The 25,704-nt window shown below is 63.8% G+C and overlaps 1 protein-coding gene across 1 annotated transcript; it reads right to left on the bottom strand.

The window, feature by feature from the left end:
- Positions 1-1,651: 1,651 nt before the first annotated feature.
- On the bottom strand, positions 1,652-24,949 carry LSS (lanosterol synthase). The gene is made up of 22 exons (XM_041735073.1): positions 24,838-24,949; positions 24,590-24,758; positions 23,209-23,347; positions 20,959-21,067; positions 19,858-19,979; positions 19,506-19,602; positions 17,716-17,851; positions 17,411-17,519; positions 16,837-16,955; positions 15,744-15,841; positions 15,531-15,558; positions 14,016-14,072; positions 13,417-13,488; positions 13,115-13,165; positions 12,508-12,657; positions 11,894-11,990; positions 10,862-10,967; positions 5,551-5,616; positions 5,075-5,155; positions 4,426-4,596; positions 3,616-3,694; positions 1,652-3,136 (listed from the first exon to the last, which is right to left on the bottom strand). Exons 1-22 carry the CDS (start codon positions 24,849-24,851, stop codon positions 3,005-3,007), a joined length of 2,202 nt encoding a protein of 733 aa, XP_041591007.1. The 5' UTR covers positions 24,852-24,949; the 3' UTR covers positions 1,652-3,004.
- Positions 24,950-25,704: the final 755 nt, after the last annotated feature.

Below are 25,704 nucleotides of genomic sequence, written 5' to 3'. Positions count from 1 at the left end.
ATTTTGCCTCCTTTATTAGTTTTCTCGGCCTACCCCTCCTTTTTTTTTTTTTCCTAGTGGTTTACTCGGGCAGACCCTGGGTTCCTCTCACTTCCGTCCGTCTACCTGTAAAGACTCCACCGCTCGGCGAAGCAGCACTTGGCGCAGGAGGAGGCGCTCTGCCGTGCCGCCTGCAGCGCACCTGCTGCTGGAAGTGTCCACGTTACTGTTTTGGCCTTTAAAAGTTCATTCCGTTTTAAGGAGGGTTTGTTTGTATGTTTGTTTTTAACAAAGGGGGAAAACCCTCTACGCTTCACATTCCTGGGCCCCATTTCCTGGCGGAGACCCGAGTTCCCACCCGGCTTCGCTTTCCTTCAGCCTAAGCCACTTAACATTTCTTGCAGGACACGCCGCTGGAGGGTTCCTTCAGCTTCGGTTTGTCTGGAAAAGATCTACTTTGCCTTCTTTTTTGCTTTTTGGTGAATATAGAATTGGAAGCGGACGAGTTTTTCCCTTTTAATAACCTTCAAGATGCCGTGCCACGGTCTTCTGCTTTGCATCACGCCTCTTACCCTTACCTTTGTTCACCTGCATAGAATGTGTCTGTTTTCGTTTGCTTTTCAGATGTTATTCATTCATGGTTTCCATCGATTTAGGACGTGCTTTGGAGGTTTGGGGTTTGGTATGTTTGGTCCGTGTGATTATTCTGTGTCTGCTGAGCGTCACGATCAATGAGCTTATAGACTTCACATCCAGAACAGTTGCGCCAGGATCACTCAGACGTTTCCCTGCTTCCCTCCTTCCCCGTCTCATGGGGCCCCAATTATATGCATGTTGGACACTCAAGATCACCCAGCAGGTCACTGGCGTCGTCTTTAGAGTGTTAAGCACCCTGGCCAGCGTAGGCTGTGTGGCGCTCACCTGTTCCTGGGTGGCCCAAGTGCAGCCCCCAATCCTCTACCCTCCCAAGAACTGGAGGCGGCATCAAGGACACGGGTGTCAAGCCCACCGCGTCTCACACCCACGAAAGGCCTGGCTGCGGGCAGGTGTCTGAGGCCCCTGGTCTCACGACAGGCTCCAGTCGCCCCCGGGGCCATCGCTGTCCCTGGAGGAAGGCTGCAAGTCACCTATTGGTAGTCGTCACATAGAAACTGTTTTCACTGAGGAGAACCTGAAGTTGTCCTTATCACCCTCATCCTCCTGAGGAAAGGGGGCGGGGGGTCCTCTAGTGCCAGGCCTGAGGGCCACACAGCACAGAGGGGCCCATGGCCCTGGTGCCCTGCAGAGCGGCATCCGCAGCCCCCTCCACGGCCACCTGTGTGGGCAGCTACTGTGGATCCCGCCGCGGGCCGACGGCCTTCGGGGACATGCTGTGCCCCACCCGCAGCCGGTGCGACCACAGGGCTACACGTGCAAGCTCCAGCTGCCTCCTAGGACGTGGAGCGAGCCGAGGCCATGACGGCAGAGCAAGTCGGCCCCGGCCTGTGGCTCAGGTCCCATCGACGCCCCCTGCCTCCTCTTTCTACCCGTCATTCCTTTTTCAAACAAAGTGAATCATGAGTAAAAAGTGATATTGCGGATGAAAATGAAAATAAGTCAAGCTGAGCAACTAACCTGTGGTCAGCCTAGCTGCAGAGATGAGGAAAGAATGAAGAAGGCAAAGGAGACAGCATCAGTTCTTGAAACATTTTATTGCCTAATTAAGCGTGGATGTAGCAATAGTGACAGTGTCCAGTAAGAAAAAGTACTTTCTCGGACAGGAATTCCCACCGTGAATTAAGGATTTCTAGTCAGGGAATTCCTCAGAGGGAAGGTGTGGAGTTGGCGTCGTGGCCGATACCGAAGTCCTGATACGGCTCCAGCAACAGCCTCCCAGCATAAAACAAAATCTGGGCCCGACAACCAAGAAAAATTTGAATTCAGGTCTCTTTAATGACTTGCCCAGGACGGAAAACTGGACTTTATCGAACTACGGCTGACCCAGGGTTGGCCCGGGCCACGTGTACAACGCACCGACTCGCCCACCACGTACGCTGCTCGCATCCCCACGCCCAGCGCCCCGGCACCTGTCACCTTCCGCGCGGCGCACGATCACGGGCTGCACTCCCCACAGTACTTTCCATCACCGAGCTACACATTTTATAACTGAAGTCCGTGCTCGTAAGCCCCGTCACCTGTTCAGTCACCTCCCACACCCAGCAACCAGCGGTTTGGTCTGTATTTGAGTCTGTTTTGTTTAGAACCGATTTTTAATCAAGCAGAGGAGACACACCTGCTCCTCTTGGAGCCGTCACGGGGCTCCCGAGACCCACGTGGAGCTCGCGCAGCAGTCTCCGAGGACCCAGACCCAGGACCATCCCCGCAGGAGAGACACGAGCGCGCCACGCTTCGGCCTGATGGAACCACGGGTCTGCTTATCAAGGGAGCTGCCGCAGGGGCGGTGGCATCGGGAGCAGAGGAGCAGATCTTCACTTGTTAGGTCTGTGCAGCGACTCAACCACAGCTTGGCCTCCCGGGCAGCGGCTGCCGCGGGAAATGGCCAGCCCGCCCGGACGGGAGAACGTGGGCAAGGAAAGAAGTGCAAGAGCAACCCGACAGGTTTCCAGAGAATCTCAACGGTTCCTCCAGCCAAAGCGAACCCTCATGTAAACCTGGGGAACGGGACAGACGCTCGACAGGCATCCATGGGACACCCGGGCCCCATGGCACAGTGGCCAGGGCGCCAGCGGGGCTCTGAGCAGAAGCACCACGGGCTGTGCCCCCGGGCTCATGGCTCATCCTGCTCCTTTCCTCATCTAAGCAACACTTCTAAGAACTAAACCCTGAAAACAAGGGTCTAAAGCCACTTGCCCCTGCCCTGCCCCAGGTCTGCCCCGGCCCTGCCCCTGCCCTGCCGGAGTGGGTGGTGAGGGCATTGGGCCCCTAGGTGGGGCTCCTGCAGCTCACCCGAGGGCCCCAGCTGGAACCTGCTGCTCGGTGGCCCCCACCCCGGACACCCGTCCCCACCACCGCCTGCCAGCTGCCCTCAAGGGTGGCCGGCAAGGGCGCTCTCGGGGTATAGGCGGGAGAAGCGGCCGAGGGTCCAGATAGGGAAGACGTTCCTGTAGCTCGTATAGTTGATGGCACAGGACTTGTTGAAGACGCCGGCCGTGTTGTCCTGGAAGAGCACAGGGAGTAAGCACAGAGGCTCCAGCATGAGGCCAAGGGGCTCCCGGAATGGAAACCCCGGCCGGACGGCTAGGCAGCCCCTGGGGAGTCGGCCCACGAGCCTCTGCAGGCCGTTCTCCTCCTACCACGCTGGCCCTGGACCCCTGCCCTGGACCCGAGTCACCAGCTCCTCACAGCCGTGTCCCCTCCCCAGATTCGTCCAGGGCAGGGGATCAGCATCCTGTGACTGTGACCTGGACCCGCAGGACAGGCGGAGGCGGCTGCCGCAGCTGCCAAAGCACAGCCTGAGGGTGTCGGGCTCCCACCCCAGGCTCTGAGCCAAGCGGTCGTCTGCACACGGGCTCTCCCTAGGGTTTAGGACTCTCCGGCCCCCAGAGCTAGGACCCTGTTCACGAGCACAGGTGTGACCAAGCCCATGTGCGTCGAGGTCGGGGTTGGGCCCTGCGCTCCTCGGCCGCCTTGGCATACCTGGGGCCAGTCGCCATTGGGGAGCTGTTTTCGAAGCAGACACCGGACTCCTCTCTCCAGGGCCTCCACGCAGGGATGCCTGGGGGGGGCGGGGGGGGGAGGAGGCACTGACCGCTTGGCCACCGCTCAGGAGGACGGCAGCCCAGCTGCACCCTCGTCCTCGCACCACCAGGCACAGACGTGTGACACGCGAACGCACAGGGACACGCAGCAGCCCCAGCACAGCTAGGACAGCCGGCACCCTGTGGCTGCCCCGCACGTCCACCCAGAATCCCAGATTCCAGACACGCACAGCGCGGCCCGAGCTGCCCCACCCGCACACGTGGGCAGGTGCTCCAGTCCCGCCCTGGCCTCCAGGACCCCCCAGGCCCACAGATGTCACATAGGCCCATGCTCACTGCCCGCGGCCAGGATGACGCACCGGAAGGACGATGGGTTGGGGACCCCGCCCAGCACCCGCGGCCCAGGCCCCCCTGACTCGGCTGCTCCTGCTCACAGCGACCCACCTAACTTGGTGAGGTTTTAGGATCCCCCAAACGGCCCCAAAGCTGATGGACAGCACAGCCCGGGCACCAGGCACGTCCATGGGTCCGCACACCCACGTGGACGCAGGGGCCGCCTCGGCCCTCCCGGCCCTCCCCTGGGCCTCCTCATGGCCGAGCCTCCCTGCAGGAACCCCGTGTCTCAACAGCCTGTGCCCTTGCCCGGCCCCCTCCCCTCCTCCCACCCTCGCTCACAGCTCAGCCGCCCGCACGCCACCCGAACAGCCTCCTCTTGACCGCACCATCCGGGGGGTCCCAGGGCACCCACCTGACGGCCATCAGCCCCATCAGGGCCCAGCACGTGTTGTGGATCTGGGACGCGGTGCTCTGCACGTAACGCCGCTGCTCGCAGGACTCGAAGTCCTCCCCCCAGCCCCCATCGGCCATCTGCCGGGAGAGCAGGAAGGCGCAGGCCTGGGAGACCTCTGCACACACGGCCCTGCAGAGAGCGATGGGGGTCGGGGTCAGTCCAGGGAGGCCTCCCGGGGGCGGGGCAGGAGTACGGGGGGCAGCCGGCACCCCAGGCCCACCACCCCGTCATGAAGGCCTCGGAGACACCTGCCTCCCGCAGGGAGTAAGAAGCTCTGTGGCTGCGGACGCCTCGGCATGACCACCCCAGCCCCGAAACACCCCGCACCGAGCCGAGCTGAGGGAGGCGGCTGGGACAGCTCAGACCCAGCCCAGAGGGGTCCCACTGGGGGTCGGGGCCAGGCGGGCCCAGAGTGTGCTGCCCAACAGGCTCCTGGCTGGGGCTTTGAGCAGTGAGGCACGGTCTCAGCCCCGTGTCTTTACTGGAGCCATGAGCTCACTGCTTAAAAAACTACGAAACACCCCTGAGGCCCAACATCCAAGGAAAGACACCCAGCAAAGCGTCCTGCTGGCAGGAGCCCCACCCCGGGCAGCACAGGCCCACTCACCCGCTGCGGTAAGTCTGCCCCATACAGGCGAAAGCTTCCAGCCCGAACCAGGTGCCATACGTGAAGCAAACCCCCCAGGAGCTGGAGGAAGACAAAGCAGAACCTCAGCCTCTCCGTCTCGATCGGAGGCTGCAGAAAACCAGATTCCGCCAGACTGGTGGGAACCCATTCCATTGTGGGGTCGGGAAAGCCGGGGTTACTTTCAAGAAAACCACCCCTGTGGCCTTCAGTGCGCCTGGCTCTAAGGCTGAGCCCAACAGGCCCGGCGCACGGGGGCCCCGCCAGGGGAGGAGCAGTCAGGCGGGAGCCTGGCCCGCACACCCCCCAGTGTCTTCGGCCACACGCTGAGCAAGCAGGAGGAGGCTGGGCGCCCGGAAGTGACAAGGCCCCGCAGAACGCTGTCCCAGCAGCTACGCCCGGTGGTGTGGCCCGAGGACAGAGCCCCCCCACATCTGCACGCTCGAGAGCTCACGTACCCTTCCCAGGAGCCGTCAGCCCGCTGCTTCCGCCGACAGAAGGCCAGGCCCTGCTGGAGCGTCTCCCTGGAACACAGGATGATGCTAACAAACGCTGCGGGACGACAGCAGCCCACCTACCCCAATGCCACGCATCCCACAGGCTCCAAGAACCAGCGTGGTCTCCCTTAAAACACAGTAAAAGTAAACGAACATCGAGAGAGGAAATACATAGGTGAGAGGTGAGGGATAAGAGGACGTGGGAAGGAGAAGCCAAGTCTCAGTGGAAGCCGTGCTAGTCAGCGAGGAACCAACGCCAGGAGCAGCTGCACGCAGAGCCCGTTGCACTGCGATAACATCAGGAACATAAGCTGAGGCAAATATGCAAAATAATATTTAAAAAGAAATAAAAAATTAGAGAGCAAATGACAGATTTAGAGGACAGAGGTCCATCATTAGTCTAACTGGTTTGGGTCTCTGAAGAGGCTGGAGCGAAGGTACAAAGCCTCCAGGGAGGTCCCAGAGCCTCGCCTGCAGGTAACCCCGCCACGGCATCCCCCCCACCGGCATTCCTCCCCCAGGGACTGGTTTCCAAACAACAGATTGCAGCTTAAGTCGATGGGACATCACTTCTGAGACTCGCTGTCCCCCGCTGGCTTCATGAGACTCCGCAGAGGGGCCCCGGTGGCGAGAAACTGAGGCTGGCCTCCAGCCAGTGCTCAGCGAGGAAACGGGACCCCGGAATGGAAACCTGCCAATGACTACGTGAACGTGGAGCGGACCCTCCCATAGCCGATGCTCGGATGAGACCCCAGTCCTGGCCCATGTCCTGGCCGCAGCCTGGTGGGAGCTGTGCAGACGACCCGCTGGGCCGCGCCTGGGTTCCCGACCCACAGAAACTGTGAGGCAACAGACGTGTGTTGTTTGAAGCCACCAAGCTTTAGTCGTGTTGTCACGCAGCATGAAAGAACTGATACAAAGGGTGGCGGGACAAAGATGTGACCCTAGCAATGAAAGAGTGACGCGACCGCAGGGGTAGTAGAAACAAAGAGGTTAAGAGAAAGTAAGAAAACTTGACACGACACAGGTGGAAACTCAAAATGCACAAATTACCGGGAAAGTAGCTTCTCAAAACCGGCTCAAGCAGAGGGAGCCTGGCTGGTCCTGCAAGTACTAAAGACAGAGTCACAAATTCGAACTCTGCCCAGAAAGAAATCAGGACTAGAGGTTTTCAACAGTAACTTCTACTAACTCAACCAAGAATGATCATTCTAACGTGACTCAAAGTCCTCCAGGGGACGGAGGAAGAAACACGCCCTCGCTTACTCTAGGAACCCAAAAGACCGTACAAGTGCGATGCAGGGAAGCACAATTTCCAGGCTGTCCGTGAATGAACGTGGATGCAACATCCAAACCTAAATTTTGGGGAAGCAAACACAGTGGAGATATCCCAATACCAAGTTGGCCCCGTCCCAGAAACAAGGGTGTTTTACCATTAGAGAGATCTACAATAATCATCTACATTTACAGGTAAGGGAGATTATGCTTATCATCTCTACCAAGATAGGAAAGTCCTTATCTCCTAAAATCAAACACCCATTCACAACAGGAGGGAAAAAATAACTGAGCAAATTAGGAAGAAAACGGAACTTTGTTAACCTGAAAAGGGGTAACGACAAAAAACCTACAGCACGAATCACTCTAAATGGAGAAATATTAGAAGCATTCCCCTTCAACATCAAGCAATAGGACAAAGATGCCACCACGGCCACCACCTCTGCTTCGCAGGCTCAGCCAGGGCAGGGAGAGGAGCAGGAACGCCAGCTGCAAGGACGGTCTAGGAAGACCCACAAGAACCCACAACTAATTAGAATATAAAGAGTTGCCCAGATGGATTCACGGGTGATTTCTGCCCTCAGGGAAGGAATTCTACAAGGTCCCCCAGGCTCCCCCAGGGCTCAGAGACAGCCAGCCTGGTCCTCGAGGGCAGCATCACCTGAAGACCAAAAGCAAAGACATCGCAAGTAAGGGAATCTACAGACCCCTCTCTCCGTGGCAGACACAGAAACCCTCCACAGTGTCCGCACAGCAAATGCAGCAACGTAAAGAGAATCGTATGCCACAGGTGAGATTTACCCCAGGTATGCAGAGCTGGTTCCACATTCAAAAATCAGTGAATGCAATCACGGAATCAACAGGCGAAGCCAACAAACAGAAATCACACGATCACATCAACAGCTGCAGAAATAGCTGACAAAATCTAACACCTGTTCATCATTAAAAACTTTCAGGAAACTAGGAATAGAAGGTAAACTCTTCTGCTTGATAAAGAGCAGCTGCAAAACTACAGCAAACAGGGCAGCCCTGGTGGCGCAGTGGTTTGGTGCCGCCTGCAGCCTGGGGTGTGATCCTGGATCCCAGGATCGAGTCCTACGTCGGGCTCCCTGCATGGAGCCTGCTTCTCCCTCTGCCTGTGGCTCTGCCTCTCTCTCTCTCTCTGAATAAATAAATAAATCTTAAAAAAAAAAAAAAAAGGCAAACATCAGTTGTAATGGTGAGAAACGAGAGGCTTTCCTACGGAGTTGGAACGAGGATGCCCCTGTCACCACCCCTCCTGACACTGTACTGGACGTCCTAACTGATACGCCAGAACAAGAAAAGGAAATAATCAGTACACAGAATGGGGAGGGAGAAATAAATCTGTGTTTGTTCACAGATGACGTGATCACCTACGTAGAAAATCCCAAAGAAGCCACCAGAACACTCCTGGGCTACCCATCGTCGCAAGGTTGCAGGATACAAGACGGTTCTTACACAGTAAAGACCTTTCTTACCAGCAACGAACAATTAATTTCTGAAATTAAAATCACAGTATCGACTATGTCAGCACCAAAAAGAAAAAACATTACTTAGGTTTAAATCTAACACAGGGGGATCCCCGGGTGGCTCAGCGGTTTAGTGCCTGCTTTCAGCCCAGGGCGTGATCCTGGAGTCCCGGATCGAGTCCAGGGCCCCCACACTGGGAAGGGGCAAGGGCAGGGGGTCTCCCCACACAGGCGGTCCCCAAAACCATGTGGCTCCAGGGAAGGGTAATGGTCCTGGATAAAGATCCAAGAAGACAATAGTAATGAAGGTTAAAATGAGGAAAAGCTACAAAATGACAACGAAAATTGAGAGACGACCAAGAGGCCACTAGAACAATGAAACACGTGCACCCACACGACTCCTGCGGGAGGAGCACGCGACCGGACAGCTCCCAGACCTCGCCAGCACGGCCGCAGGGTCGCAGGGTCGGGCGCCGCCAACTGTCCTCCCCGAGGCCTGGAGCTCCCGCACCCTCCACGTCTCCACCAAGAAGCACACTGGACTTTTATTAAACTTCCTAAAACAACGACCTATTAAGGGAAAAGGTCAATCGCAGGAGAACATCACTGGGGACAAGCTGTGCCCAGCGGAAAGGACCACCAGTGGCCCCAGGCCCAGGGACAGAAGTGCAGTAAAGCACGGTGCCAGCCAGGGGCCGCACCGCCCGCCAGGGCAGAAGGGAACCCGCAAAACACAACTAGAAAGTGGTCCAATTCCTTGGACGTAAAGCCACGTACTCCTAAACGACCCCGGCCAACGAGCTCAGGGCAGAAACAGAAGGTCAGCCTAGCTCCACGCTCGCCAAGACTCACCGCAGACGTACACGCACATCTAACAAGGAAGCCGGACGATCGTTCAAGTGTCTAAGTTAGAAAAAGAAATAAAGTAGAAAGAGAACAGTGACAAGCAGACATTGGTGAAACCGGAAACCGAGGCTTTGCCGCGACAGAGTCAAAGGCAGGACACAGCCCCTGTGCAGAGCCTGGGCAGAGCAGGGAGCGGCTGGTGCAGAGGCGGCCCAGGCGGCGCCGACGGCGGGAGGACCGGGGCGAGGACCGGGGGCCGCAGCTCTGCGGCACTGGGACAAGCCCCCAAACCCACAGGACGCAGCAGAGGAAACCCGTGCGGTCCCACGGGTCCCACGGAACCTGTAGCTAGAAATTCAACACCTTCCTTCGAAGGAAACTCCGAGCCCAAGTGCAGCCTCCAAACACTTGAGGCAGAAATGGCCCAAGTTCTCACAAACTCAGCCTGAGAATCCAAAGAGAAAACTGGCTCTGCAGCTCCGGGCCGCTGGGCGGGGCCCCACCGGGACGCCGTGAGGGAAGGCGCACCCGGTTTCCCAGTGACCACGGCTGTAAAGGCCCTTGAGAAAGTGCTTTTCCAGTTGAGCCCGAAGGGTGCTCAGGAGGAAAGCGTAGCAGCTACAGCCACGTCACATATGCCGCGAGGTGTCAAGGGACATAGGGGATGGGGACGCCCAGGAGCCCGCGCATCCCCAGCCTGCAGCCAGGCCATTCCTAAGCTCGTGTCCTCAGGAAGCAGGGACCCCGAGCCCCGAGACGAGTGGCGTGTCGAGGGCAGAATGGTTCCAGGAACCCGCTGGGAGGCCCCCGAGGACCCACAACCGATGGAGCCACCGCGGGCCACCCGCACCACGGGCACACACGCAGAGGGCAGGGTGGGCCGGCTGCTGCCTGAGCGCAGGGCCGGGCCCCGAGCACCAGGTTGAGGCCTCCTGTGGGGGCCCCAAGAGTGGGAACGGCACAGCCCCGGAGCCAGGAGAGGGCGTCTGCCCAGGTGCGTGCCCGCTGAGGTCGCACGGCTTTGTCCCCTCGTGATTCGTCGGGCACCGCGGGGAAGACGCGCCACCTCTGTGCACAGGACAGGCTTACTGAGGGACCGTGGACGTGGACACGCGCAGCTGGGCTGCGGAGCTTTGCACCGTTATTAAGACGTGAGCAATCCTCCCCGTGGGTCAGGGCCGGGCTACGCTGAGCCCCAGTACTCGAGTCCGCCTGGGGCTCGGCCTGGGACGACCGCTGGAGCCCCGCAGGTCACCGGGCTGTTCTCGGTACCTTCTCTTCCCTCCTGAGCTTACTTTCTCTTCCTCACGTTTTTCTTTGCCGTTTCTCCTCCAGCCTCCCTCACGCCGAGGAGGCCACACACGAACCCCGGCAAGGTGTGTTGGTCGCGTGTGTACGTCCCTGCTAAGGCTCCCAGTCGCGGGAGGCTCCCGGGGGCAGGTTTCAGGGAATGAGTCACGTGCAGCTTCCAGCGGCGCAGCAGTCGGCATCCGCACCCCGGAGCGGTTCTGCTCGCGGGCAGCTGGACTCAGGAGCTCTGGAGCCCCTCCGCCCCCGACGGGTCTTACAGCAGACCCCGCCCCACCGAGGGCCGCCCACCCGGCAACGCCACACCCGCAGCGTCCAGCCGGGCAACCCCCGCAGCCCGAGGCCACCCTCACCTGATCTCGCCGGCCCTGTGGTCCGGGAAACACTGGTGGAAGAGCTTCAGGGCCTGCATCACGGCCGACGTGCACTCCACGTACGTGTAGTCGATCATGATGTCCCCTAGGAGGGAAGGACCAACGCGCATGTGAGTTTGTCTCGTCACCCAATTTGGCAGCTTGGGCCAAACCGTGAAGAATGAGCGCGCGGCAATGTGCGGAGCCCACATGGGGCAGCGGGAGCCTGGTCGTCCTTCAAGGAAACCAGGGAAGGGATCCCTGGGTGGCGCAGCGGTTTGGCGCCTGCCTTTGGCCCAGGGCGCGATCCTGGAGACCCGGGATCGAATCCCACATCAGGCTCCTGGTGCATGGAGCCTGCTTCTCCCTCTGCCTGTGTCTCTGCCTCTCTCTCTTTCTCTCTGTATGACTATCATAAATTAAAAAAAAAAAAAAAAAAAAAGGAAACCAGGGAAGAGCCCCCGGGGACCGGCCCAGCCCCGCAGACGGGGCCGCCAGGTGGGAGGGGGCAGGCACCTACTCGGTGACCTGGAGACCCCCGGGCCAGCGCGACGGTGAAGGAGCGAGGCCCAGGGCGGCCTACACCCCACCCAGCAGATCACGTTCAGCAGTGACAACAGCGAGGCAGAGACCTGGAAGCAGGGGTGCGGGCCATGCGGGCCACGCGGGGCAAGAAGCTGCCCTCACAGACTAGATCCACAGGCAGAGCAGCGTGACGCAGGCCAGCAAGTCCCCACCGACACCCCCTGCAAGGTGCCTGGGCTCTGCGAGGTGCACTCGGGGCGCAGGACGGTCTCGCGGAAGGCAGGGCACGCGGCAGGAGAGCCAGTGACCCCCCAGCTCCACCCCACGTCCAAGAAACCGAACCACAGCTTTCAAGCCGCGAGCACAGGCAGTGGCCACGTTCAGAGCTCGGGACACGCAGCCGCCACCACCCGCCGGCGCCTCCGTGGGCACTGCTCCCACCTAGGGAGGACCTCAGGGCCCCGGCGGGCGAGCCCCTGGGCTGGTCTCCTGGCCGCAACCACTCACCGAAGACCTCCGAGGGGTTCAGCAGCTCCAGGAGGTGCCCCCCACGCTTAGTCTCATAGGTGGAAAACCCTCCGTCAGAATTTCTCATGTTCAGCAACTAAAAGCAGAGAGAGGACATCCCGAGCGTTCACCCTCGTGCTGAGCGTGACGGGGACCCCACCAGCCACGGCGGAGCTTTCCAGAAACAGCCCTGGCTAAGACCAACAGGGCAGGGCGGGGCACGGGAGCCGCTCTCACATTAAACCGAGGCCCCCGGTGCCCCAGGCAGTGGTCCTCCAGGAGTGGCCACCGGGCCCCAACCCGCACCTGCTTATCCACTCGTCAGCCACACGTGGACACCACGCGGCCTCCGTGCTGAACCACGCACACACCGGGTGTGAAGGGACTTTGCACAAACACGAACGGCAGGTGTATCCTGCCTTCAGCCCTCACTGGCGAGTAGCCAGGCCCGCAAGCCCCCAGCACAGGTGCCGTCGGGGGACGGGCCCCCCCGGGCTTGCAGCGTGACCCAGGCCTTCACGCAGAAGGAGCCACGGGAAGCGCAGCTGACAGGCAGCACTGGGGGGACCCAGGGTGCCCCCAGCCCAGCCCCAGCCCCGGCCCCAGCCCCTCACCACAGCAACGGCGTCACAGAGCTGCTCTCGGGCGACGTGCTTGGTGACGAAGGAACACTTCTCCTGCAGCAGGAGGATGGACTTCAAGGCCTCGGCTGTGCAGTCGGCAACGATCCAGCCACACTCCAGCGTGCTGAAGGGGAAGCCGCCCTGCAGGGCGCGGGGCCCGCGTCAACCCTGGGCGTCGGGCCTCCCAGTGAGAGCAGAGGCCTGGCCACCTCAGCCCCACGCACCACCCAGCGTGGACAGCCCCCGACCCGCAGGGGGAGGCGCACACCGTGGGGGGCTGCCCTGGGCCCGCAGCACCGCCCACACACCATCCGCGTCCCGTCCCAGCGTGGTGGCTGCGTGTGCACGTGCTGCCGTCTAGCAGCAGCTCTGCAGCACAGACGTGCGAGCTCAGCTCTGATACGGCAGCAGGAGGTGGCCCACGCGCCTCAGCCACCTCACGTACGCGTCTCCCCCGTCAGGGAGGCCCAGGTGCACTGGCGGCGCCGGCCATGGGCGTGTGGGAGCAGGAAGGCCCAGGGAGCCGCGAGGAGCCCTCTTAAACGGCAAGCACAGCCAAGCAGGGCACAGGACTCGGGGGAGCCGGCTGGCCGCACACCTTGCTCATCTGGCGGTAGTACTTCCGGTGGTCAGGGTAGTTGTCGGGGACCTGGGCAGCATCCAGGGGCACAGGCGGAGAGCAGGGAAGGCCCCGTCAGCCCCAGGTGCAGAGCACACGCACGGCCCCCGGCCATCAGAGCCAAGGCAGCCTGCAAGGCCTACCCCCGCCACGGCCCAGCGCCCCCACCCGCTGCCCCAAAGACACGCCCGGGCACTCCCGAGCTGGGGAGGGCAGGGAGGGGCACCCAGCACAGGTGGGGAGGCCTCACCACCCCCAGGCACAGGCCACTGTGGCCTCACCTGCGAGATGCGGAGAAACTCGTGTGCCTTCTGCAGGGAAGACGAGAAGTCGGGCCTGTGGTGTGCCCCTGCCTGGAAGACAGCACAGGCTGAGCGGCCTGGGGCACGAGCCCGCGGGTGAACTGGCTCCCAGACCGCCCTGGGGACGTGTCGCCACCACCGAGAAACAGGAGCAAACCCACCCGAGTGTCAGGCTCTTCGGTTTCTGCTGACGTGTCAGGAAGACGTGATGGAGAAACGAAGAGGGTAGGAGGGTCCACCCGAAACCTGGCCCGGCCGGGGCACAGGAGCCCGGCCACCGAGGCAGAGCCCCACGTGGCCCAGACCCCCAAGGCCACCAGCACACGCTCTGGTCTCTGCAGCGTGTGCTCAGAGGTTCCCTACGGGCAGTGAGCGCAGAGGAAGGCCGAGAGCCCCTGCTCCTGCTGGAAGCTTCCTGCGCGGCATCCCTGCTCCTGGAGCCTCCCAGCCCGCCCACCACCACCCTGCCTTGGTGGGGCCCTCGCCACGGGCCTCAGGGCCCGGGTGAGCAAGGAGGACGCAGGCTCAGCCAGCGGCACACACCCAGGAGGTCGGCGGGGGACGGCTGGCACACGTACCTCAAGAAGGGCCTGCACCGCAAAGGAGGTGTCCCACACCTGCGAGCCGTTGGTGCCCTGCACACGAGGACAAGCCGTTAGAGCAGCGGGGCAGCTCCCCACCTGCCCACCATCACCCAGGGCCTGCCAGGTGGGGTGGGGGCAGGCGGCGGCGTCTGGGGGCCCAGCCAGCCCCCAGCCCTGGGCTCCGCGCTCTGTGCACCCGGTGCCCATGAGGGCCGAGCGGGGGCTGTGCGTGCGGGCGGGTGAGGGTGAGGCAGCCCCACACCTGCCACCAGCAGCCGCGACCCGATCCTCGGGAGCACATCCAGGGCCTGCTCCACCCCTGCCTATGACAGGCTCTCGCCGAGGCACAGCGAGGACCAGCCTGGCAGAGCCGGGAGGCCCCCCTCGGATCCCACCCCAGGAGCCTCGTGCACTGGTCCACACCGCTCCCACGAGGACGCTGGGCGGGCACAGACAGGCAACAGGGACGGGCCAGCAGCCCAGGGGAGCCTCCCGGACAAGAGAGACCAGCACGGGGTCAAGGCTCAGGGTCTCCCCACCAGGGCAGGAAACCAGCAAACAGGCCCAGACAGCGGGTGCACCCCGAAGGAGGGGCGCCCAGAGCAGGGCACAGAACCAGCCCGATGCCAACACACGTGCCACAGCCTAACCAGGGACAGTCATCAACCCCGTGGGGCAGGAATGGGGCAGTGGCCATTCCCTAAGCACCGGTTAGCTGGGCGTGGAAGGACTCCGGACCCACGTGGCCACATGGGGCCCATCGCCCTCCTCCCGTTGGCACGTGGCCGTCGCGAGCGGGCAGCAAGGCCAGGCCAGCCAGGTGGCTGTGCGCTGGACGCCATGTAGCGTCCTAAGGGTCAGGGGCGCATCTGATCCGAGAACCCTGCTGGAGGCTCCCTCTGTGTGTCCACATGGAGCCAAGGGGGGGACAGAGAGAACCCCCTCAGGGTGGCCCCACGGCTCCAGGCTCGCTGCTCTCAGGGCCCTGCAGCCGGGTCCGTGCCAGGTCAGCCCCAGGGTCACACTCAGGACATGGCCAGGGGAGCAGTGGGGGCAGGAGGTTGCAGGCCACGACAGCACAACCCGGGGCAGCAGCACACGTCAGCGGGACCACGTGGGAGCACACCCCCCATGGACGGAGCACACATGCCCCAAACCCTTAGAGGCCGGGGCAGCTCTGCAGGAGCTCGGCCTGGGCACCAAGCACAGCGTCCCACACACTCAGTGGTCTCAGGGGACCTGGCTGCCCCTCAGGGGGACTCCTCGGGGGGGCTCCTAGTGGGGGTGGGGGTGGGGGGCCCCACCATGGGGGTAGCAGGGGTGGGCTGCAGACCCTCTCCTCCGGGCCTGTGCACCCCTGCCACTGGCTGTCCCGTCCCACGCCGGCCTGGGGATGCTGGGGGCTGCTGTGCGCCCGCCCCCGGACCTCACTGCGAGGGACGGTCACCCTAAGGGGCCCAGAGCAGGAAAGGCTGAAAAGGGAGCAAGCGGCCACAGCCTCGTCTTTACCTGCATTTTCATGCCGTCGAGGCCCAGCCTGTGAGGAGGAGAAAGGCCCAGGTCAGGCGGCTCAGCCCACGGACGGCAGCAGGCCCCCGGCCCCTGCACACCCTGCGCGCCCCGCGCGGCCCCACTGTGGGCGGTGACCGACCAGCCACGCTGGCCTGCGAGGCCCCCAGGTGCTGTGTCCCCGACTGGCCAGGCCCTTCCCACCGCACTCACCACAGGTAATCGGGAATCCTGGAAACGTGCTCCTGGAAGACAGAGGAGGCGGGCCCGTCCACGTACCAGCGCACGAGCATGTTGATGGTCTTCGAGATCTGCGGGGGGACACGGAGCCACAGCCCCGTCAGGCGCTGCCCAGACCCGCTCCGCTCCTGATACGGGGACGACGGCCCACGCGGGGCCCCCAGCACAGCCTCCATCTGGGCTGCACGTGGGCGTGTGGGGTGGGGCGTATCCGCCTCAGACGACAGAGCAACGTGGCCCCCAGGAGAGACAGAGGCGGTACCTGTGGGGCAGGGGCTGCTTGCCCAGTACGGAATGTTCTACAGACCCAAACCCACATCCTGGCGTCGCGTCAGGCCAGTCAACCCTGCATGTCTCACCCGGGTCACACGGGGTCTGCTCAGTGCCAAGTCGACAGTCCCCCCAGGACCACGCTGCTACACGGGGAACGACTCCCCGCTCCACTGAGGCAGCCACAGATCACAGTCCCCCGGGTGCCACGGGCCCCACAGAACCCCGGCGAGCAGCATGGGACAGTGCTCCAACGGGGCTGGCCCAGAAAGGCTGCCACCAGGCCCGCCAGGGTCACCCCATGGCCAGGAGGCACCCCCAGCCTCCACTGCCTGGGGTCCACGCCGGGCCTCCGCCAGGCCCCACGGCCTCACCATGCAAGGCCAGGCTGGGACAGTCACCGGGCTCAGCAGGAAGCAGGATGCAGCCCCCAGCATCCCCAGGCCGGCGTGGGACGGGACAGCCAGTGGCAGGGGTGCACACGTCCTTCCACGCCCAGCTAACCGGTGCTTAGGGAATGGCCACTGCCCCATTCCTGCCCCACCCAAGCACCTGAGCGCTGTACGCCGACGGGCAAGGGCGGACGGCAGGTCGTGGGGAGACGTCGAGGGGGGAAGCACCCTTCCCAACTGACCAGGAAGCTCTTGAGAGGTGGCCCCAGGAGCAGGTGCAGCGGGGGAGGGCAGGGCGCAGGGCACAGGCAGGGGGGACCCGGAGGCCTCACCTCCAGAGCACCCTCCACCCCAGCCCTCGCCCCCCACGGGGCCGCACAGGGCCAGCTGGCGCCGCAACTGACCGGGCCGATGCTGATGCACTTGGAGAAGCGGTCGTCCGCCGCGATGTGCTCGTACAGCCTCTGGACGGCCCGCTGGCGCAGGCTGGCGCTGTGGTGGCGCTCGTACAGGTTGAGCAACGCTGCGGGGGCGAGGTCGTCAGCCCAGCACAGCCCCGGGGCCCTCCCGACCCCGCCCTCCCCACGGCCCTCTCCGACATCCCGTGTGGAAACCCGGCCAGGGCGCATCCGGGCAGTGACTGGGACGGGCCCAGCACAGAAGACACATGCAGGGGACGTGGGAGCAAGGGTGCGGGCCCTCAAGCCGCCAGGGTTCCTGCAAGGAGATGGGCCTAGGCCGGGCCCCTGGATGCAGGGAACAGAGTGTTCCCCGGGCCCGCAGCCCCCACCCCGCTCCGGGACCCCAGCCTCAGGCTTGCTCCGGGGGCAAGGACAGCACATGCACTGGACGTGATGCACAACGGCTGCCCCCCCACCCCGGTCACCACAGGGCCTAAACGACGGGGGGGGGGTGAGAAAGGGGAGGAGACTCGGTCACTGGGCCCAGGCCGCCCGCCAGCCCCGCGCAGGCACCCACCGTACACCACCCGGAGCAGCCAGCTGTGCGGCGTGTACAGCTCGTCGGGGGCCACGCTGCTCCTGTGCGCCGGCCAGTCGATGCCGGCGTAGTCCTCCACGTAGAGCTCCTGGGGGGCAGCACCTCAGCACCCTGCTCGCCCGCTTCCTCGCAGGGCATGCCCTAGCGAGCACCCTGCACCCCAGCCTCGCCCCAGGACCCGGGAAGGTGGATGCTCCATCGTGGCTCCTGGGAGCGCGGCCCCGCAGGGTCCCGAGACAGCAGGCGCGAGGGTGACCCCAGGGTGCCCGCCCAGGACGGCTCACCTGGCGGAGGCTCTGGACCAGCGGGTCCTCCTTGGCGGTCAGCCGGGTGGCGTAGCAGTAGCTCATGGGCAGGTAGACCTGTCGGCAGTGGCACCAGAGCGTGGAGGGGTGCGCGGGTGCCCAGGCGGGAAGCAGCCTGGGGAGACAGCACGCACCACGTGGTCACCCTGCTGCCTGCAGCGCGGCCCCGGCCCTTCCACGCGTGGACCCGGCCACTGGCACGTCACAGCCCGGCTCCCATGGGCTGACAGGCCGACCACCAGTCCTCCCACTCGGCCGGACGCATCCTGACGCCAGAAACCCGACCCCGACGCTCAGGACCGTCTGTGGCCTCGTCAGCTGGAGCTTCCACAGCGTTCACGGAGAACCAGGGCGGGGGCTCTACGGGAACGTTCTACTTTGCAACTTTTCTGCAAACTGACGGCTATTCCAAAATCAAAAGTTCATCTAAAACCCCGCGGCCCCGGCCCCTCTGCCCAAGGACGGGCACTTGCGCAGACACCAGCCGGCCCAGCACCTGGCAGCACCTGGGCCGCCCTGCCTCCCTCCCAGCACCGGCCCCCGGGGCGCACTGCCGCCAGCCTTGGACCCTCACCCTGTCCCCAACCCTCCAAAGCACCCGGCAGCCCTCGCAGCCCAGCACCGCCCGCCGGGCCCCCCACGGACGGCCGCCAGCGCCCCACACGCCCTCCGGCACCTCTTCTGCCGTGTCCGCCCACTCCCTACACACCAGCAGGTCCACGGAGCAGCCGAGCAGCTGGCAGGCGGCCAGGGAGGATCACCTCCCCTCCTCCAGGGGCCAGCCTTGGGGGATGGTGCCCTCCTACCGCCTCCCCTCACCTCACCACCTCCCCTCCCCTCCCCACCCTCTGCCCCAGTCACCTCCCGCCTCCTCCCCCCTCACTGCCTCCCCTCCCCTCCCTACCCTCTGCCCCAGTCACCGCCTCCCCTGCCCTGCCCTCCCCTCCCCATCCTCTGCCCCAGTCACCACCTCCCACCACCTCTGTCACAGCCCCGTGTCCCAGTCACTGGGTCACCACTGCCAAGGCTGCAGAGGTCGGGCCAAGTCTTGCATCAGAGCCCTTCACCCAGGCCCTACAAGAAGCCCGAAGCCCGCCCCGCCTCCCTGACAGCTCAGGGGCCTGGACGTCGCTGACAGGGCTTGGGGAGGCCGCAGGGGTCCACCCAGGCTCTACCAGGGTCTCACCTCTTGAAGGTGACCTGGGGGACTTATACGCATAAGAATGTGTCCTGGGGAGACGCCCAAGATGTTACACACTGGTCGACGCTTCACACAACTAGAAATTAGTGTGACGTTGCTGAGTGAACCGCGGGCCTGTCGCCCAGGGAATTCCTCTCCCTTAAGGACACACAGCGAAGTGCTGGGGGAAGCGCACCGCCTGGGACTAAGGCTCCCCCTCACTGGCAGGAAGAGAAGGGAACAGAAAGCAGAGCACACCCCACGCCCCGGTGCCGAGGCTGCCGAGCGGCAGGGCCTCCTCCTTCTGCTTTCCCCTTGCACGAGGCCAAGACGTCAGGACAGGATGCAGCCCGGCCATCTGCAACAACGCAGGGCTCGCCCGGCCTGCCGGGGCGCCACCTCACAGGGCCTCCCCGCTCCTGCCCACGGGGACCCCTTCCACGTGTCTGCTGGACTCGGCCCACGGGGCCCCACCTCACTCCACCGGACGGGCCGCCCGCCCCCGGCGACAGGCGACCCCGGGCCCGCCCCCCACCCGGTAAAGCGCAGGCAGCCCGGCCACACGGCAAGGGCGGAAGGGCGCACGCACCACATCTCCGGGAACAGAGTGTTGAGGCCTTCCCAGCTGTAAACGTTCAGGACGGCCAACCAGAACTTCCCCCAGGAAGGGATGACCACGGCGCCGCCTACGGAGAAGAACGGTCCTACGTCAGCGGCCTTCCCTGGAACACCAGCTGCTCGGGACCGTCCCCGTGAACGGAAGCCGGGGCTGAGGCTCCTCTGGCACAGGCGGGAAGCAGGCCCCGAGCCCCTCAGGTCTGCTCAGCTGCACGGCTGCTGTGTGGAACCGCAGCGTCCCCAGCGTCAGCAGGTCGGGCCGAGAGCCACATTCGCAGCCTCCCCGCAGGAGGAGCACCCGGCACGCGCGGTGCAGGGAGTACCTTTCTCATGGAGAATGTTCCGGGCTCGCACCAAGTCAGGATCGTCAGGCCCAACACCCAGAATTCTTAGAGACACGTAGTTGAGTGCAGTCCCAAACACCGTGGACTTGTCTTCCACGTGCCTTGGGGAGCAGGAGGGGGACAAGAGATGGCCATGTTTCAGCACTCGCAAGACGCCGAGCAGGGCTTTTAGCACAACCTCCTGAGAAAGTAAAAAATGCCTCCACGGACATCACACGACCGCTCGACGACACCCAGAGCCGCCATCGTCCAGTTAGAAGCCCCGCACCTCCCGTAACCGGCCGGCACTAGCACTGCCTGCCTCCTGCGCTCCCTTCCCATGCCCGGCCCAACGTGACCAGTCGCAGGCCAGTGACCCAACTAAGGCTCCTTCGTCAGCACACACGGCACAGGCTCCAGAGGCAACGAGTAGGGGCGGCCGGGCCCCTGTGCCTGTGCAAAGGCACTAGGCAGGTCTCAACACCCACCACCACCACCGGGACCTGTGGGAGAGGAGGCCCCAAGTTTGAGGCCAAAGCCCCGCCCGGGAGCAGACGGGGGCTGGGCTGTCCCCTAAGGGTTCTGATGGAGAATCCCGGGGTGCGGACTCCGCTCGCCAGGAGGAACCCCAGCCCTGAGCGTACAACTCGGGGCTCCAGGGCCCATGAGCAGGTGGGCAGGCAGTCGACCACACTGGGCAAGGCCCGGCTCCCAGAGTGAGCTCCGTGTCAGGGGGGTGCACGGAGAACTGGGGAGGGGTGCTGGCCCCCCGGCTCCACCTGCTGCCACCCAGGAGTGGTCACAGCCAGCTGGCTTTCTGTGCGGTGCGAGTCCCCAGCGCCTCCCAACCAGCCTGAAGGCCCATTTGTGACACCAGCTGTAAGACCAGGGCCCAGAAAGGGAGCAGCCTCCTACTCTGAGGACCCCGGATGCCAGGTCCACCGGCGCACAGCCCCCAGCCGACCTCCCTCCTCGCACGCTCCCCTCGCCCCACCCCAGCTCCTGGGGAGCTACCGCCACCCCCACCTTGACAGGTGTATGCCCTACATAAGAACGCGTGTGCACACGCACGCACACGTGTGCGGTAACAAAAGCACTCACAGGCCCCAGCCGCCATCAGGGAGCTGCACGGACCGCAGGTACCGCACTATCTCTTCTCTATATCCGGCCGGCAGAGGGATCTGTGCCACGTAGCACGTGATGAGCAGACCTGTGACGGAGAAGCGGTTCTCAGTTGGGAGCAGGCCGCGAGCACCGCTAAGCCCAGGCCCCCTTCCCGCACCCCGCAGGGAGCTGCCCCGAGCTCTCCCTCTCGTGGAGAGGAGCCCAAGGAGGCTATTGCTGCCGGCCTCGCCAGGGACTCCGGGAGTGAGGCCCCGCGGAGCAGCACCAACATGCGACACCCCCTCCCAGCCACTCTAGGGCCCCGTAACACTGTCCACACCTGCTGGAAAAGGAACACCAATGGGTCACCCCTGGATAAAAATATTCATTGCTCACATTTTTCTGTTTTATAGGGGTTTTTCTAGCATATGTCACCTTGCAAATGAAGATCAATGGTCAGTAAACATGATCCACAGAAAAACCTTCCCAGCCCAGCACTCCTGAGTACGGTGCTCCCAGGCCGCCGCCAAACCCCACCTGCGCTCCGCCCCCCACGCCTGTGGTGCCCTGCAATGGAGGTGGGGCTGGGGTGTCTTGGGGTGGTCCCAGCCCAACGCACCGTGGAACACACGCCTGACGCTGGCTCAGAGGCATCAGAAACCCCGTTAGCCACCCTCATACGGAGCCACGCCCTGGAAGGCGGCAGCTGGGTTTGGAGATGCGGCAAAGGTTCCCAGAAAAATCATCCCAAATCAGGCTCCCTCTTTCCATTCTAGTTGCGGTACCATCAAGACACAGAAACACACATGGCCAACGCCATGTCACCGGCTTCCCACAGAGACCCGGTCAATGACGCATGTGGACAGCCGATGCCACACGAACCACACTCAAAGGGGAATAGTCTATACAGATCCAAATTAAAGCAAGAAAAGGAAGACCCTTCAAAGCTCAGCCGGCCACGGAAAAACTCTGCACGGTACCTCAGAACAGACCAGCGCCAGCCCGAGGACGAGGGGAGTCCTCGACAGGGAAGCAGCCGCCCAACACAGGAGGGAGGCCCAGCAGGCAGGGCCCAGGGCAGCAAACACCGAACAGGGCAGCTGTCCCGGTGACAAGAGCCCCCCGCCTCCTGGTGCTGCGCGTGGGCGGACGGCCTAGCCCGAGTCTCCTCACCCCCACACCCCATGAGGCAGCCCGGCACCCCGCCCAGGACAAGCTGTGTCACCGCCTCCCTGAGAAGATCTCTGGCTCCAGGTGACTCTCCCCTAAGGACAGGCCCGTGGGCCCCTGGACAGGAAGGTACGATGCCGTACAGCCCCAGGGGACACGAGCACGCGCACTCCCCACGCTCCTCCCACTAGAGGAGTCCTTCCACACACATCACACAAGGGGCTTCCTCACATTACGCGGCTCTTTATTTCGTGAAACATTCTCAGAAAGCTACGGTTTCACGTAGCTCAGTACCTAGGAGTCCAAAGGCCATCCTCCGAGGCCGTCCTCCGGTTCCAGCCGCAGCTCCCCCAGCCACCTCCTCAAGGTCAGCTCACACACCTGAGCTGCCCGAGGACTTAAAGACCCCACCCATCGGGGCACCTGGCTGCCTCCGTCAGTTGCCAGAGCATGCAACTCTTGATCTTGAGGTTGTGGGCTTGAGCCCCAGGCTGTGTCGTAGAGACTACCTAAAAATAAAATCTAGGGGCACCTGGGTGGCTTAGCGGTTGGGCGTCTGCCTTTGGCTCAGGCTGTGACCCCGGGGTCTTGGGATCAAGTCCCACATCGGGCTCCTCATAGGGAGCCTGCTTGTCCCTCTGCCTGTGTCTCTGCCTCTCTCTCTGCGTCTCTTGTGAATAAACAGGTAGGGTCTTCAAAATAAATAAATAAACAAAAATAATAAACCAGAAAAATAAAATCTTAAAAAATAAAAGGACCCCACCCATCACCTGCCCACGTCTGGCACCTTTATACAGGCCTGGTCCTCCACCCGGAGTGCCCCTGCCACTCTGTACTGGACTCAAGAGCCACTCCTCCCCTGCCCCCCCAGTACCCCTCGCTTCCCTTTTGAGAACCCTGGGCTAGCCGTGCCCTCAGTCCCACCCCGGCGCCGACGCCAGGACGGCACAGGCACAGGACAACGCTCCCGAGTAAGTCCGGGTCTTCATCCACCTTCTCATTCACCGCACAGCACTGACACGGGCCTGGAGCGGGCCAGGGCCCCGAGGAAGCCCCAGGATGGCCTCACCCACCTACCTGGCAGGAGGAAGAGTGGGCCGCCATAGTCACCCGCCCAGTGCCCATCCTCAGCCTGCAGCCCCACGTAAAACGTGATCCCGTTGAGAGCCGCAGCACGGGCTGTGTCGGCTTTGGGCAAGTCCTTGAAGTGACTCCCCTGCGAGGGAGGAGAGACGGGAGCCCTCATCACTCACCGCCCCGCAAAACAACGAATGCAAATTACTTTAAGGTTTCGACTGTTTCAACCAAATGTCAACAAGTTCTCCCGGTTTCCAGTCTCCTACTTCCCAATTTCTTCACAACCTCTCCAGGGCCATCTTCAGTCAGTAACACAGGGGCCCCCTGACGCCCCCCATCAGGGAGTTGGCTGGCTCAGTCAGTTGGCAGAGCAGGCAACTCTTGATCTTGAGGTCGAGGTCAGCTCCTCCCCGGAAGTCCACTTGGGCTGGAGAGTTCACTTTCCAGAGGGCCTTGCTGGACACCTGTGCTGTCCTGGCCCTGACCCTCCCCTGACCGCAGCCCTGACCCTCCCACCTTGACCCTCCCCTGACCGCAGCCCTGACCCTCCCACCTTGACCCTCCCCTGACCCCAGCCCTGACCCTCCCACCCTGACCCCAGCCCTGACCCTCACCTGTCCCCGGCCCTGACTGTCCCCTGGCCCTGGTCCTGTCCCCGGCCCTGACCCACCCCTGACCCTCCCCTGCCCCTGGCCCTGACCCTCCCCTGCCCCTGGCCCTTACCCTCCCCTGACCCTCTCCTGTCCCTGGCCCTGACCCTCCCCTGACCCTACGCTGACCCCGGCCCTGACCCTCCCTGACCCTCCCCTGACTCAGGCCCTGACCCTCCCCCCCTGACCCCAGCCCTGACCCTCCCACCCTGACCCCGGCCCTGACCCTCCGCTGACCCCGGCCCTGACCCTCCCACCCTGACCCCGGCCCTGACCCTCCGCTGACCCCGGTCCTGACCCTCCCTGACCCTCCCCTGACTCAGGCCCTGACCCTCCCACCCTGACCCCGGCCCTGACCCTCCGCTGACCCCAGCCCTGACCCTCCCACCCTGACCCCGGCCCTGACCCTCCCTCCCTGACCCCGGCCCTGACCCTCCGCTGACCCCGGCCCTGACCCTCCCACCCTGACCCCGGCCCTGACCCTCCGCTGACCCCGGCCCTGACCCTCCCTGACCCTCCCCTGACTCAGGCCCTGACCCTCCCACCCTGACCCCGGCCCTGACCCTCCCACCCTGACCCCGGCCCTGACCCTCCGCTGACCCCGGCCCTGACCCTCCCACCCTGACCCCGGCCCTGACCCTCCCACCCTGACCCCGGCCCTGACCCTCCCTCCCTGACCCTCCCCTGACCCTCCATGACCGCCTCCCCCGCCGGCCCCCCGCCGCACTCACGGTGTCCAGGCCCAGGGAGTGCGCCTCCAGCGCCGTCTGCCCGCGGCCGGGGCCCTCCTCCGCCCCCAGGTACGTCCAGGTCTGCCGGCCCCGCTCGCAGCGCAGGCGCCAGCGGCTGAGGTCGGTGGCGGGCTCGGTCTTCCAGGGGCCGCCCCGGCGACGCAGGCTCCTGGGACCCGGGCGCTCGGTCAGCCCCGCCGCCCCCGCCGCCCCCGCCGCCCCCCGGGGTCCCGGCCGCGCGGACTCACGTGCCCTCCGTCATGACGGCGACCGCGCCGCTCCCCGCCGCGCCCCTGCAGCCCAGCCGGGCCCGTCGGGCGGACGCGCCTCGGCGGCCTCCGCGGGCGCGGTGGGCCGATGCCTCCCTAGCCAATCAGGACGCCGCGGGGGCGGGCCCCGGGCGCGCTCGGCCGCCTCATTGGTGGAGAGCCGGCCGCCCCAGGCTGCGGGGCGGGGCCTAGCTGGCGGGGCGGGGCCTTGCGGGCGGGGCGCGAGGGGCCGGGCGGAGGTGCGCGGGCTGCCTGGGGGCGGCGGGGCCACGGCTGAGAGGACGCGGGGCCGCGGGGCCTGGGGCTCGGGACGGCCACCAGCCGCTCCCTCGGCCGACGCAGGGGGCACCTCAGCGTCCAGGCCGCGCCCGCCCACGGCCTCCCCACAAGGCCCGGGCGGCAGGTGCCTCAGGAGCCCGAGCCCGGACTCGAGCCCCCCGTCTAGGAGACAGATGGGGGCAGGGGGCTCCCGATTCACCGACGTCTCAGGGCCCTGGTCCGGCAACGCTGGGGAGGAGCGAGGTTCCACCCGGAGCACAGTCTGGGTTTTGAGACTTTACGGTCCTGGACTTTTTATGAGCAAAGTAACAATCTTCTTTTTTAGTATCTTGGAAAGGAAAAAAGGTGTAAAGATCCCCCCGAGGCTTAGGTGAGCCTCCTAGAGACCGTCTTGAGAGAACAAGGCTCCTCTCCACCTGCTCCACCTGCTCGCCACCAGTTCCAGCGGCCCAAACCCGAAGGCCTGGGCGTAGATGGTGTCACTGATGAAGGTAGGGCCCGTGTTGAGGAGAATTTTACCTCAGACTGCGGCTACGTTAACAGCGATGCCGGGTGGGCCCGCGGGTG

Source organism: Vulpes lagopus, chromosome 20 (genome assembly GCF_018345385.1).
Source record: "Vulpes lagopus strain Blue_001 chromosome 20, ASM1834538v1, whole genome shotgun sequence".
In the NCBI taxonomy this organism is placed as follows: domain Eukaryota; kingdom Metazoa; phylum Chordata; class Mammalia; order Carnivora; family Canidae; genus Vulpes; species Vulpes lagopus.
The sequence above is the reverse complement of the archived record's forward strand: the minus strand, read 5'-3'. Positions and strand labels throughout refer to the sequence as shown.